Below are 15,094 nucleotides of genomic sequence, written 5' to 3'. Positions count from 1 at the left end.
AAAAGATGTGTGACCATTATATTATAGTTATAGGTGAACTCCTTTGTTATCTTCTGGTACTAGAAAGGAGTACTAATATGCATAGGTGAAGCATATTATTTGTATTCCTTCTAATATATATTTTTAGATTCAGGAGAGTTGGTTAGACCAAATGATGCTAATATTTATAATAATGAGTTATGTAGCATAAGATTCTCTTTAGTATAGTAGTAAAGTTGACTGGGATGGGAAGAAATTCGATTTTGCTCTTTTACTAGAATCTCAAGAATTTGTCAATATTTTTATTTTAATCATTTAAAATGAAAGTTCATATATGAATAGCAGCCTCCATGTTGAGGGATTCTACAAGAGTTAATCCATTATTTCATTTTCAGTCTAAGAGAGGCTCTCTAACACAACAATTGGCCCTCTTATTATTCATAAATGCATGTAAATTACACAGTATATTTTCTCCTTATATAATATAATCTCCAGGTATTCATGCACACATAACCATAGATTCTTAGAAGTTCTCTGGTTCAATTTTCCAATCAATGCAGAGATCCCTTCAAATGATAATGGTAAATTCCACTTTCCATTTGTATAATGGGTTTGTTTTCAGCACTCTTTTACATGTTCATTTTGTCTGATCACAATAACTCTGTGAGGTATACAGGGCAGATACTGACCCCTATGTTAAAGCTAGGAGAGCCTGAGTGCTGTTTTCAGTGTCACCAGACCAGTAATTTTCACTAGACAAATAATTTGCAGAGCCAGGGCTTTAAGGACTGTGGCTCCTAGTCCACTGCTGTTTCTGTAACACAGTATTTTCCAGTGGTTTAACATACGATTATTTAGCTGAAAATCAATCAGAATGTTAGGATTTTTACTCTTATCTCATGTTGAGCCATCATCTGATTATCCATCATTTATTCTTATTGGTGTGGATTGATTTCCTGGTGCAGCACAGAATGTCTGTTACTTCTCTTGTTTGATATTGTTTTAAGGACTTAAAGGTTGCTATCATATCTATCTTTATTGTTCTGTAGGGGAAACCCTCTCAGCTCCTTCGGAGAATGATTCTTATGCAAACAATGTGTTTTCTCAGACTTCTCACCATTTTCCAGTCTCTAGGATAAAATTACTTACTATCTTGAAGTTGACTTATAAAGACTTTTAAGGTTTATAAGGATAAGAATTATATACTTATGTTTATTTTAGGTGTATTCATGGTGCAGTGCAGTGACAATAACAGTAAATATTTCTATAGAGTTATGTCTAAATGTATGTTAGTTAATATTAATTCAGTCCTCACAGAAACCTTTTGAATTAGATACAATTAAGATATCCTATTTATAGCTAAGTAAACTGAGACATAGAGTGAAAAAGTTGCCCTGGTTATACAGCTACTAAATGAACAATGTAGACTCATTCAGTCTGTCTTTAGGATATGAGTTCTTAATCATTAGTCATTTAGGTTTCCAGGTTCTATGCTTTATATATTCTTAAGTTGTTTATCTGTTAGCACCTCTGTTAAATGAGTGTGTTACATTGAGATTAACTCTATATTTAGGAGAAGGATGTCCGGAAGTGGAAGGAAGAATTACTAGATCAGCGACGTAGGATGATGGAAGAGAAATTACTTCATGCTGAGTTTAAACGAGAGGTGCAATTACAAGCAATTGTGAAAAAAGCACAGGAAGAAGAAGCTAAGGTATATTGTAGGTGTTTTAAACATTGAATTAGTTATCTAAGTAGATTTTTCAGTTGTTATTTAATAGTAATAGCAGCTAATGTTTATCGTGTTTATAATGTGCCAGAACCACGGTATTTTCTGAGTTCTTTAAAAAGAACTTATGAGTTACAATATCATATTTTATCCTTAAAATAATTGTTGAAGCTATATATTATTTTTACAGCTTTATTGAGGTATAATTGACAGACAATAAGTAGCATGTATGCAAAGTATTCAGTTTGATGAGTTTTGATATGTATGTATCTCTGAAACCATCAGTACGATGAAAATAATGAACAGTTCTGTCAACCTCAAAAGTTTCTTTCACAATTCATTCCTTTCTCCAGCACTGTCCCCAGGCAATTGCTGATCTGATTTTCTGTCCCTACAGATGTTTGCATTTTTTAGAATGATATATGAATGGAATCATACTGTATGTACTCTTTTGTCTTCTTTCCCTTGGAGTATTTTGAGATCTATCCATGCTATTGTGTGTAACAGTAGTTCCTTCCTTTTCATAGCTAAGAAGTATTCCATTATATGGAAATACTGTAATTTGCTAATACAGTCACTTGTTCATGGACATTTGTTTATTTACAGTTTTTGACTATTGTTCATAAAGCTGCTGTGAGCATTCATATGTGCACATTTGTGCAGTGTGCTTTCATTTTTCTTGAGTAAATACCTGTGAATGTATTTGCAGGGTCTTATGATAGGTTCTTGCTTAATTTTTAAAGATACAGTTTTCCCAAGTGGTTATACTATATTACATTCCTACAAGCAGTGAATGAGGGTTCTTTGCCAACACTTGGCATGGTCTCAGTTTAATGTTAGCTGTTTTTGTAGGCATGTTTTAGTTTTCCGGTTGCTAAGACAAATAACATATAATGAGTTGACTTAACAGCAGGAATTTATTGGCTCATGGTTTCAGACCCTATAAAGCTTGCTTGTAGTCAGTATCTTCTAGCTGGCAAGCAATTTTGGGGCTTCTTTGGCTTTTCTATCACCCAGCAGTGCACATGGCTACGTCTCTCTACTTCTCTTCTCCTTGAACTATCAGCTTCTGGCGTCTTCCCGTGGCCTCTCTCTCTGTGGCCTTCTCTGTAAAACATCCAGCTTGGGCACACTTAACGAATAACATCCTCAAAGATTCTATTTACAAATGGATTCATACCCACTGAACAAGGGGTTGGGACCTTCGTATGCTTTTTGTGGGGGACATGATTCAATCCCAAACATGCTGTGTATAGAGTTTTATGTGTTTTTATTTTAAAAAATTTTTTTCTCTATTAGAGAATTTGTATTAGAGAATGATACAGAAATATCATGCATAAAATAGAGTTCCCATTTACGACCCTGTTATTAACACCTTGAATTAGTGTGGTACATTTGATTCAGGAAAGAACATTTTATAATTGTACTGATAACAGTAGTCCATTGTTTACCATAGAGTTCACTGTTTGTATTATACAGTCCTATATATTTTTAAAAATTTTTATTCTAATAATGTATGTATGACATCAAATTTCCTCTTTTAACCACATTAAAAATATAATTCATTGCTGTTAATTACATTCACATTGTTGTGCTACTGCCACCACCATCCATTACCAAAACTTTATAATCAACCCAAATAGAAAACTGTGCAATTTAAGCATTAATTCCACATTCCTTACCTCCAACCCAACCCCTGGTAACTTATATTCTAGATTCTGACTCTGTGAGTTTGCTTACTCTAATTATTTTTTTATCAGTGAGATCATACAGTGTTTGTCCTTTTGTGTCTGGCTTTATTTCACTAAACATTATGTCTTCAGAGTTCATCCATGTTGTTGCATGCATCAGGACGTCATTCCTTCTTAATGCTGAATAATATTCCATCATATGTATATACCACATTTTGTTTATCCATTCATCGGTTGCTTCCATCTTTTGGCAGTTGTGAATACTGTTGCTTTGAACATTGGTATGCAAATATCTGTTTGATTCCCTGTTTTCGATTCTTTTGGATAGAAACCTAGTAGAGGGGTTGTTAGGTCTAATGATAATTCTATATTGAGCTTCCCAAGGAACCACCAAACTGTCTTCCACAGTGACTGCACTATTTTACATTGCCAACAGCAATGAATGAGTGTTCCTTTTTCTCTACATCCTCTCCAACACTTGTAATTTCCTGTTTTTTTTTTTATTAATACATTAGCCATTTTAGTGGGTGTAAAATGATATCTCATTGTGATTTTGATTTGCATTTCCCTAATAGCTAATTCTGTTCAGCATCTTTTCCCATGCTTCTTGGCCATTTGCATGTCTTCCTAGAGAAATGTCTATTCAATTCCTTTTCCCATTTTAAAATTGGGTTGTTGACCTTTTTATTGTTGAGTTGTAGGATTTCTTTATATATCCTGGATATTAGACCCTTATTGGATATGTGGTTTCTAAATATTTTCTCCCATTGAGTTGTTTGTCTTTTCACTTTCTTGACAAAGTCCTTTAATGCAAAAATGTTTTTATTTTGATGAGTTCCTGTTCATCTATTTATTTCATTCATTGCTTGTGTTTTGGGTGTAAAGTCTAAGAAGATATTGCCTACCACAAGATCTTGAACATTCTTCCCTGCATTTTCTTCTAGGAGTTTTATAGTCCTGGTTCTTATATTTAGGTATTTGATCCATTTTTTTAAATACAGTTGTATTGAGATATATTCACACACCATACAATCCATCCAAAATATACAATTGGTGGCTCACAGTACCATTGCAGAGTTGTGCATTCATCACACAGTTAATTTTAGAACATTTTCATTACTCTAAAAGCAAAACAAAACAGCCCATACCCTTTCTCCCCTTACTGACCCCTTGTATTGGTGTAGTACATATGTTATTGTTGATGAAAAAATATTAAAATTACTATTAACTTTAGTCCAATAGGTTTACAATAGGTGCATTTTTCCCATGTGCCACTCTATTATTAACTCCTTGTAACAGTGACATATATTTGTTCTAGTTAATGAAAGAACTTTTAAATATTTGTACAATTAATCATAGTCATCGTCCCACAGGGTTCACTGTGTTATACAGTCCCATGTTTTAATCTCTAGCTTTCCTTCTAGTGACATACATGACTCTAAACTTCACCTCTGAACCACAGTCACACTCATAATTCAGTGTTGTTAATTACACTCACCGTAACATGCTACTGTCACCTCTGTCCATTTCCAATTGTTTCATTTCAGGCTAGTTACAAATTCTGCACACATTAAGCATCTGGTACCCATTCTCTAGCCTCATTCTATCTCCTGGTAACCTGTATTCTAGATTTTATCTCTGTGAGTTTACATACAATAATTAGTTCATGTTAGTGAGATCATGCAATATTTGTTCTTTTGTGTCTGACTTTTTTATTTCACTCAACATCATGTCCTCAAGGTTCGTCCATGCTGTTGCATGCTTCAGGACTTCATTCCTTCTTACTACTGAATAATATTCCATCATATGTATATACCACATTTTGTATATCCATTCATCTGTTGATGGACATTTGGGTTATGTCTATCTTTTGACAATTGTGAATAATGTCGCTGTGAACACTGGTGTGCAAATGTCTATTTGCAACCCTGCTTTCTGTTCTTCTGGGTATGTATCTAGTGGTGGGATTGCTAGATCATATGGCAGCTCTATACTTAGCTTCCTGAGGAACCACCAAACTGTCTTCCACAGCAGCTGTAGCATTTTACATTCCTTTCAGCAGTAAATAAGTGTTCTTATTTCTCCACATCCTCTCCAACATTTGTAGTTTCCTCTTTGTTTAATAGTGCCAATCTAGTTGGTGTGAAATAATATCTCATTGTGGTTTTGATTTGCATTTTTCTGATAGCTAGATAAGTTCAGCATCTTGGCATGTGCTTCTTAGCCATTTGAATTTTCACTTTGGAAAAATGAGTATTCATGTCTTTGGCCCATTTTTAAATTGGGTTGTTTGTCTTTTTATTGTTGAGTTGTAGGATCTCTACATATTCTGGATATAAACCCTTATCAGATAGTGGTTTCCAAATATTTTCTTCCATTTAGTCTGCTGCCTTTTCACCTTTCAGACAAGTCCTTTGAAGCACAGAAGTATTTACTCTTGAGGAGGTCTCATTTATCTGTTTTTTTCTTTCATTGTTCATACTTTGGGTGTAAAGTCTAAATCTTGAAGATCAATAAATCTTGAAGATACTTCCCTACATTTTCTTCTAGGAGTGTTATGGTTCTGACTCTTATATTTAGGTCTTTGATCCATTTCAGTTAATTTTTGCATAGGGTGTGAGATAGGGGTCCTCTTTCATTTTTTGTATATGGATATCCAGTTGTCCCAGCTACATTTATTGAAGAGACTGTTCTGCCTCATGTTAGTGGTCTTGGGACCCTGGTCAAAGATCAATTGACCATAGATCTGAGGGTCTATTTCTGAACTCTCAATTCAATTTCATTAATAAATATGTCTGTCTTTATGCCAGTATCATGCTGTTTTGAACAACTGTGACTGTAAATATGCTTTAAAGTCAGGAAGCGTTAGTCCTCCAACTTCATTCTTTTTCTTCAAAATGTTTTTGGCTACTTGGGGCTGCTTTCCATTCCAAATAAATTTGATAATTGTCTTTTCCATTTCTGAAAAGTTGATTATTAGAATTTTGATTGGTATTGCATTGAATCTGTAAATCAATTTGGGTAGAATTGACATCTTTAACGATATTCAGTCTTCTGATCCATGAGCATGGAATGTCCTTCCATTTATTTAGGTCTTCTTTGATTTCTTTTAGTAATGTTTTATAGTTTTCTGAATATGGATCTTTTGTATCCTTGGTTAAGCTTATTCCTAGGTATTTAATTCTTTTAATTGCTATTTTAAATGGAATTTTTTTTCTTCATTTCCTCCTTGGATAGCTCATTGCTAGTGTATGGAAACACTACTAATTTTTTTTTAAATTCAGTTTTATTGAGATATATTCACATACCATACAGTCATCCATGGTGTACAATCAGCTGTTCACAGTCCATCTTATATTTGTGCATTCATCACCCCAATCTACTTTTGAACATTTTTCTTACACCAGAAAGAATCAGAATAAGAATAAAAAATAAAAATAAAAAAAGAGCACCCAAATCACCGCCCCTCCCCCCATCCCACCCTTTTTTTCATTTAGGTTTTGTCCCCATTTATCTACTCATCCATCCACGCACTGGATAAAGGGAGTGTGATCCATGGGGTTTTCACAATCACATTGTCACCCCATGTAAGCTGCATTGTTATACAATTGTCTTCAAGAGTCAAGGCTCCTGGGTTGGAGTTTGGTAATTTCAGGTATTTACTTCAGCTATTCCAATATATTAAAAACTAAGAAGTGTTATCTATATAGTGCCTAAGAATGTCCACCAGAGTGACCTCTCAACTCCATTTGGAATCTCTCAGCCACTGAAACTGTATTTCCTTCGTTTTGCATCCCCCTTTTGGTCAAGAAGATGTTCTCAATCCCATGATGTCAGTCCAGATTCATCCCCAGAAGTCATATCCTGCATTGTGAGGGAGATTTACACCCCTGGGAATCCGGTCCCACGTAGTGGGGAGAGCAGCAAGATCACCCGCCAAGGTGGCTTAGTTAGAGAGAGAGGGCCGCATCTGAGCAACAAAGAGGCACTCAGGGGGAGACTCTTAGGCACAATTGTAAGCAGGTGTAGCCTCTCCTTGCAGCAAAAGCTTCATAGGGGCCAGCCCCAAGACAGAGGAGGGCTCAGTACGTCAAGCTGTCAGTCTCCAATGTTTGTGAGAACATCAGCAACAATCCAGGTGAGGAAGTCCAACACCTCTCCATCCTCCCCCCAGCTCTTCAGAGGGGCCCCAAATATATATTTTTATTCTCCACCCAAATTACTTTAAGATGTGTTGCTATTTCATTCTAATCTGTACAGACCTACCATAGCTCACTTCCTATTCAAAGTTCCGTGTAATTGTAGTGTTTGAACAAACTGACTGTAGAAGTTACATCATTTAGAAAATATAGATCCTATACCAAATAAACACCTCTTCCCTTGGTCTCACATGGAATTTGAAGTTTTAACACACAGTCCATTTCAACCTTTACCCTTTGGCCCGATTTGCTCTAGTCTTAACCAGATCTGCTTTATTCATATCTCTAATTGAAGTCTGGGCTCTATTTCTATTTCAACTTTTTTTTTTACAGTTGCTATATGCGCTAATACTGATATTCGTATCTGCCGAGCTCTAGCTCTGAGTTTCAGGTGTAACACAGATAAGCAGTGTTCCAGAGACCAGTCAGGTTATACATGAAGGGATCAACATCTCAGAAGTTTGGAGACAACCATTACAATTCAGGAACAGATTTGACTGCTATAAGAGCTTACAATCTAGGGACCATTACAATAATCATTTCCCTGTTAGGCTGTGCTCTAAGATTCAATTCTGAGTTTACACATTGTAGTTAGTTCATATTGGTGAGGCGTTTTAGCATTTGCCTTGGTTTCTGGCGTACTTCATTCAACATGCTGTTTACAGGATCCATTCACCTCGTTGTGTGTCTAACAGCTTCACTCCTTGTTGTTGCTCAATATTCCAGTGTATGCATACACCACAGTTCCTCAGTCATCACTAATTTTTGTGTTCATCGTCGTGTCCTGCCACTTTGCTGAACTTGTTTATTAGCTCTGGTAGCTTTGTTGTAGATTTTTTCAGGACTTTATAAATGTAGGATCATGTCATCTGCAAATAGTGAAAATTCTACTTCTTCCTTTCTGATTTGGATGCCTTTTATTTCTTTTTCTTGCCTAACTGCTCTTGCTAGATCTTCTAGTGCAATGTTGAACAACAGTGGTAACAGTCTGTATCCTTGTCTTGTTCCTGATCTTAGAGGGAAAGCTTTCAGTCTTTCACCAATGGGTATGGTATTACCAGTGGCTTTTTCATATATGCCTTTTATCATCTTGAGGAAGTTTCCTTGGAGTCCTACCTTTCATAGTGTTTTTATCAAGAAAGGATGGTGGATTTTGTAGATGCCTTGTCTGCATCAATCAAGATGATCATGTGGTTTTTTCCCTTCATTTTCTTATTGTGGTGTTTTACACTAATTGATTTTTTTTGCATTGAACCACTCTTGCATACCTTGGAGAAAACCCATTTGATCATGGTGTGTAATTATTTTAATGGGCTGTTGGATTCAATTTGCAAGTATTTTGTTGAGGATTTTTGCACTTATATTCAAAGAGAAATTGGTCTGTAATTTTCTTTTCTTGTAGTATGTTTATGTGGCTTTGTTATTAGGGTGATGTTGGTTCCATAGAATGAGTTAGGTAGTGTTCCCTTCTCTTCAAATTTTCGGAAAAGTTTGAGCAGGATTATTATTAATACTTCATAGAATGATTGGTAGAATTCACCTGTGAAGCCATCTGGTCATGGGCTTTGGTTTTTTGGGAGGTTTTTGATGATGGTTTGATCTCTTTATTTATGATTGGTCTGTTGAGGTCTACTGCTTCTTCCTGAGACTCTGTAGGTTGTTTGGGTGTATCTAGGAGTTTGTCCATTTCATCTAAGTTGTCTAATTTGTTGGCATCGTTTGTTCATAGTATCCTCTTATGATCCTTTTTATTTCTGTGTGGTCACTAGTAATGCCCCACCTCTCATTTCTGATTTTATTTATTTTTGTCTTCTTTTTTCCTTTGTCAGGGTAGCTAAGCATTTCTCAATTTTATTGATCTTCTCAAAGAACGAAGTTTTGGTTTTGTTAATTCCCTCTCTTGTTTTTTACTTCTCAATTTCATTTTTTTTTGCCCTAATTTTTCTTATTTGTTCCTGTCTGCTTGCTTTGGGATTAGTTTGCTGTTCTTTTTATGGTTCTTCCAGGAGTGCAGTTAGATCTTTGATTTTAGATCTTTCTTCTTTTTTAATTGAAGTGTTTAGGGCTCAAATAGTCTTTCTGCCCCTTTTCCTTTCTCTTTTCCGTCTGGGACACCCATGATGTGTGTTTTTGTGCTTCGTGCTACTACTCATATTCCTGGGACACTGCTCAATGTTTTCTATTCTTTTCTCTTTTTGTTCTTCTGACTATATGATTTTTATTATCCTGTCTTCCAGTTCGCTGATTATTCTGCCTGTTCAAATTTGCTGTTTTGTGTCTCTAGTGAATTTTTACTCTTTACTGTTGTGCTTTTCATCCCCATAATTTCTTTCATTTTTCTTTCTGTACTTTCAGATTCTTCTTGCCGCTCACACATTGTCTTCTTAGTATCCTTTATCTCTTTTTGCATATTTTTTTCATCTCCTTGAATTGATTTAGGAGATTTGTTTCAACTTCTTTGATTAGTTTTTCCAAATTCTGCCTCTCCTCTGAAGTTTTAATTTGTTCCTTGCCTGAGCCATATCTTCCTGTTTCTTAGTATGACTTGTAATTTTTGATGATGTCTAGGCATCTGACTAGCTTGATGAGTTAACTGTGAAGTTAAGTCTCTCCCTCTTGCCTTGGATTTTATTGTTGATTGGCTTTGTGTTAAGGTTCTTCTTTGTTGCTTGGTCTAACTTATTCTGTTCCTTAGATTAGCCCATGTTTAACTGATTAGATTTTCTCACCTCTTTTGTATCAGATTTCTTGCCCTGGAAACACAGTGCAATTTTTAAGACTGCACTTTTTGTGCAATTGTTTCACCTCCATGAGATAGCTTCCTTTCCTCTGTTCCTTCTCCAGGAATCCTGATCTATTCTGTTTGTTTTTGTGTAGAATTTTATCCCCAGCTCCTATGATTTGTTTAAATTCTCTTCCAACTCAATTTCCCATTTTTCTTTGTTTTCAGTTCTTGCACCTTCCCATCTTACAACCATTCAGTTTAACACCACCAGCCCACACCCCCCCACTCCTTTTTTTTCTCTGTGAGGCTTTTCTGCCTCTGGTTTCTTCACTATTAGAGTATCTTAGCCCGGGAAGCCACATTGGGTCAATCCGGAAAAGTGGGTCAATTCAGAAAAATCTATTTTGCATTTATGTGATCCAGTCTATTTTGCATTTATGTGATCTAATAGGAACAGTGAGTGCAGCACTTGCCAGTCTCCCCCACACTGTCCCCCTTGGGGCCCTTTTGTATGCAGCCCCCCTCAATGGCTTGTGTTCTGCCCTGGGTCTCTGTGGACTTGGGTCCCTGTGCCTGGATATACGTGGGTTTTAACTCACTGCTGTGCATGCCTCTATAGTCTCTGTCCCCAGTAGGAGGTTGGAGAGATTGGGCTGCTATCTCTGAGCAACTTGCAAGCTGCGCAGGATGGAGTGAAGCAGGGGAAGAGGACCAGTTGTTCCTGGATGGAAGTTTCGCTGAATCTCTGGAGAGGTTTTTTTCAGGGGCTGCCTTATGTCACCACGTTGCTGACCTCAGCCCTGATGTTGAGCATCTTTTCACATGCAGTTTGGCCATATTTATTTCCTGTTTGGAGAAATGTCTTTTCAAGTTCTTTGCCTAGTTTTTAATTGGGTTGTTACCAATTAAACAAGAGTTCTTTATATATTCTGGATATTAAGTACTAATCAGATAATATGATTTGCAAGTATTTTCTCCCATTCCATGGGTTGTTTTTTTCACTTTCTTAATAATATTTTGTTATATATATAAAAGTTTTTTTAGGTCAAATACATTTTTTTTTCATAGTTATCCATGCTTATGTTGTCATATCTGAGAACTCTTTGCCAAATCCAAGGTCATGAATATTTGCCCCTGTTTTTTGTGTTAGAGTTTTATATTTTTAGGTCTTTATTTAGGTCTGTGATCTATTTTGATTTGACTTTTGTATGTGGTGTGAGGTGGGGGAGTACCCAAATTCATTTCTTTCAAATGCATATCCAGTTGTCCTAGCATCATTTGTTGAAGTGGCTATTTTTTACACATTTAATGGACTTGGCATCCTTGACAAAAATCAGTTGCCCCTAGAGGTGGGGATCTGTTTCTGGACTTTAAATTCTATTCCATGTTTATAGTTATGCCAGTACCACACTCTTTTGATAACTGTAGCTTAGTTATTTTGAAAGCGAGAGATGTGAGTCCTCCAGTTTTCTATTTAAAGAATTTTTTTTGGCAATTTGGGGTCCCTATAATTTCATATAAATTTGAGGATTGGCTTTTCCATTTCTGCAAAAAATGCTGCTGGAATTTTGTTGATAGCTTTTGTGTTGAATCTCTAGATCACTCATTTATTTTTGCTCCTTTTTTATGGTTTTCTTTCTTCAGATTGCTTTGGGTTTATTTACTCTTCTTTTTATCTAGTTCTTATGGTAGAGACTTAGGCTATTGCCTTTCAACAACTTTCTACTTTTCTCATATAATTTCTTACTGCAGTAAATTTTCCTTGAGATATACTTGATTTAACAAGTACTTGGTTGTACAAATGACTACTGTAGTATACTTGACTACACTTTTTAGAATGTTGTGTTTTACTTTTTATTTAGTTCAAAATATTTTCTGATAGCCATCATGAGGTCTTTTTGACCTGTGATTTATTCATACATGTGTTCTTTAGCTTCTAAATATTTGAGGAACTTCACAGAAACTTTCTTTCTGTTACAGATTTTTTTTTTTTTACCAAAACTTCTTTATTGAATTATAATTCACATATCATACAATTCACCCATTTAAAGTGGATGTACTCACTTAAAGTACAATTCTTTGGTTTGTGTTATAGTAACAGAGTTATGCAAGCATCACCGTAATCACTTTGAGAGTTTTATCATTCCACAAAGAAATCCCGCACCATTAGCTATCATTCCCCATTTCCCCCCAACTCCTACTTCCTCCCTCCAACCTTAGGGAAGTGTTAATTTTGTTGTCTGTATAGATTACCTATTCTAGATATTTCATATAAATGGAATCTTTTGTGACTGGCTTTTTTCACTTAGCACAATGTTTTCAAGTCATTCCATTGGATAGATAATTCACATTTTATTTATCCATCATTAGTGGATGGACATTTGGGCTGGTTCTGCTTTTTTTGGTGCCATGATGAATAGGATTTCTGTGAATATTTGTGTACAAGTTTTTGAGTGGACACATATTTTCATTTCTCTTGGGTATATTCCTAGCAGTAGAATTGATTATTCATATGGTAATTGTGAATTTAACCATTTGAGGAACTGCCAGGCTGTTTTCCAAAGAGGCTGCACCAATGAAGTTTTCAGTGAATTCTCCAGGAGAAGCTGGCTGGCTGAAGTAGAGATAGAAATTCTTCTTTCTGATTGTTGAAGTCATCAATTCTCCCTTTAAGGCGTTCATTTTATCAGATGAGACTTTTCTCTTTTCTGCAGACAATCAGCTGAATAATGATTTAAATCCATGAAATACCCTCACAGTTAACAGTCAGGCCAGTGCTTGCTTGACCAAACAACTGGGCACAATAATCTAGTGATGTTGATATGTGAACCTAACCATCACAGTTTATTAGTTGCCATTCCTTTTCATTCTTCTTGATTTTGCTCAACATGTTTGTCATGATATGGTATGAATCAGGTTTCCTCAAATATAACTGGTTGTCTTCTACTTTGAATACATTTTGAAAAATGAGTATACGATTTATCTATTTCTATGTGCCTTAGTGTATGGAGAAGAGGAAGCTTAGTTAGAAACGTATTCAAACTTTCTTGTCTGAGATTTCCTGAAGTCTATGCTTCTGTCAGAGAGAGCCCCAATATTTGTTTCCCTTATTTCATTCTATCATTTTTACCGTAGTATACCTTTCCTCAGGCTTTCAGGGAAGAGAAATATGACAACTGACTTGTCCAGTTTATCATTCACTATACTCTACTCATAAAAACTGTACTCTTTAGGAGAACTTGGCTGTTAACACTCAATACATGTGAAGCTGAGGATGTAGTATATATAGTTCAGTACTTTGTACCTAGTTGTCACTTATTTAATATATGTTGAAGAAAAATGCTTTATACTTCATTTACAGTTTAGTCTATTCAAACGCATTGGAATTAAAATGCCCATACCTAGTTAAATGTTAATGTACTTTGTATAATTACAAATTACAGAAATATTAAGTAGAACTTTATAAGATGGTCTGTAGGAGAATCTTAAATTCTTTCTTCACTTGGATATATTTTATATAGTAGAGCTTTACTTACTCTAAGTCAGTTCTTCCTGTGGCCTATGGATTTATTATATACATTTTGAGGTAAATATTGGGTAGAAAAATCTATAAGTCATTTATTTTTTTATTTTTCTGTCTTACCATTATTTACATAGACTGTATTTAATTTTTGGGGCGATATGCCTTAAAATTAACTTTCTTTGTTTTTATTGAAGGTAAATGAAATTGCTTTTATAAATACCCTTGAAGCCCAGAATAAGCGCCATGATGTTCTGTCAAAATTAAAGGAATATGAGCAGAGGCTTAATGAGTTACAGGAAGAGCGTCAACGAAGACAGGAGGAAAAGCAAGCCCGTGATGAAGCTGTGCAGGTAAACTTTTATTCAACATGCCTTTATTGAGGACCTGCCATAGTCTAGGCTCTAAGCTAGGTGCTGAAAATACAAAAAGTGTAAGACCTGGTCTTTGCCCCCAAGTGCGTGTGGTTTGGTATAGCACTGTTTGGAAACATGAATAAAAGACCGTGTGTACTCTTAAGATAAGGCAATTCAGTGCTTTCATCAATAGACTGCAGTTGTAGAATTAGAATCTAGTCTCAACTAGATGAAGGACTAAACTCTCCCCCAAATTAAAAAGGATTGCTTTTAAATCAGCGTACATTGCCTTAAAGAACTTCTCAGCCTTCATCCTTACGACACCTGACATTTACTGGGCAGTGTCATTATATACTTTAATTGCTTAGCTTTTAATCTCTGCAGTAATTCCTAAATTGGATACAGTTTTCAGGATGGGGAGAATGGGTAAGGCATAAACTCTACTGCCGTTTATATTCTAATTTAGCTCTTCTTTCTTAATAGAATGTCTTGCCCAAGGACTCTTTTTAGGACCTAACAATTTTAATGTAGAGAACAAATTTTGCAATATTTATATATGTGTTGACATATTTTGTTGTCACTAATATTTATTTGTTCATTTGTTCCTTCATTCATTTAGTGATCATTTACTGAATTACCACTGTAAGCCATAGGTCCAAGGACATAAAAGAGATGGTTCCTTGTTCTCAGTATAGGAGATCTATATATAAACAAAATCTTAACACAATATTGGAATAGCTAGAAGTAAATACCTGAAACTATCAATCTCCAACCCAGTAGTCTGAACTCCTGAAGACGATTGTATAACAATGTAGATTACAAGGGGTGACAGTGTGATTATAAAAACCTTGTGGATCATACTCCCTTAATCTAGTGTATGGATGGATGAGTAGGA

At 35.4% G+C, this 15,094-nt stretch overlaps 1 protein-coding gene across 4 annotated transcripts in view; it reads left to right on the top strand.

The window, feature by feature from the left end:
• The window catches only part of SCAPER (S-phase cyclin A associated protein in the ER), a 600,702-nt gene that overhangs the window by 201,063 nt on the left and 384,545 nt on the right, over window positions 1–15,094 (top strand). For all 4 annotated transcript variants that reach the window (XM_037833320.1, XM_037833321.1, XM_037833318.1 and 1 more), the window contains exons 15-16: window positions 1,553–1,693; window positions 14,041–14,196. In XM_037833320.1, coding sequence (XP_037689248.1) covers window positions 1,553–1,693; window positions 14,041–14,196 — 297 coding nt within the window. The remainder of the gene's footprint in view (window positions 1–1,552; window positions 1,694–14,040; window positions 14,197–15,094) is intronic.

This window comes from Choloepus didactylus, chromosome 4 (genome assembly GCF_015220235.1).
Source record: "Choloepus didactylus isolate mChoDid1 chromosome 4, mChoDid1.pri, whole genome shotgun sequence".
Lineage (NCBI taxonomy): Eukaryota > Metazoa > Chordata > Mammalia > Pilosa > Megalonychidae > Choloepus > Choloepus didactylus.
The sequence above is the reverse complement of the archived record's forward strand: the minus strand, read 5'-3'. Positions and strand labels throughout refer to the sequence as shown.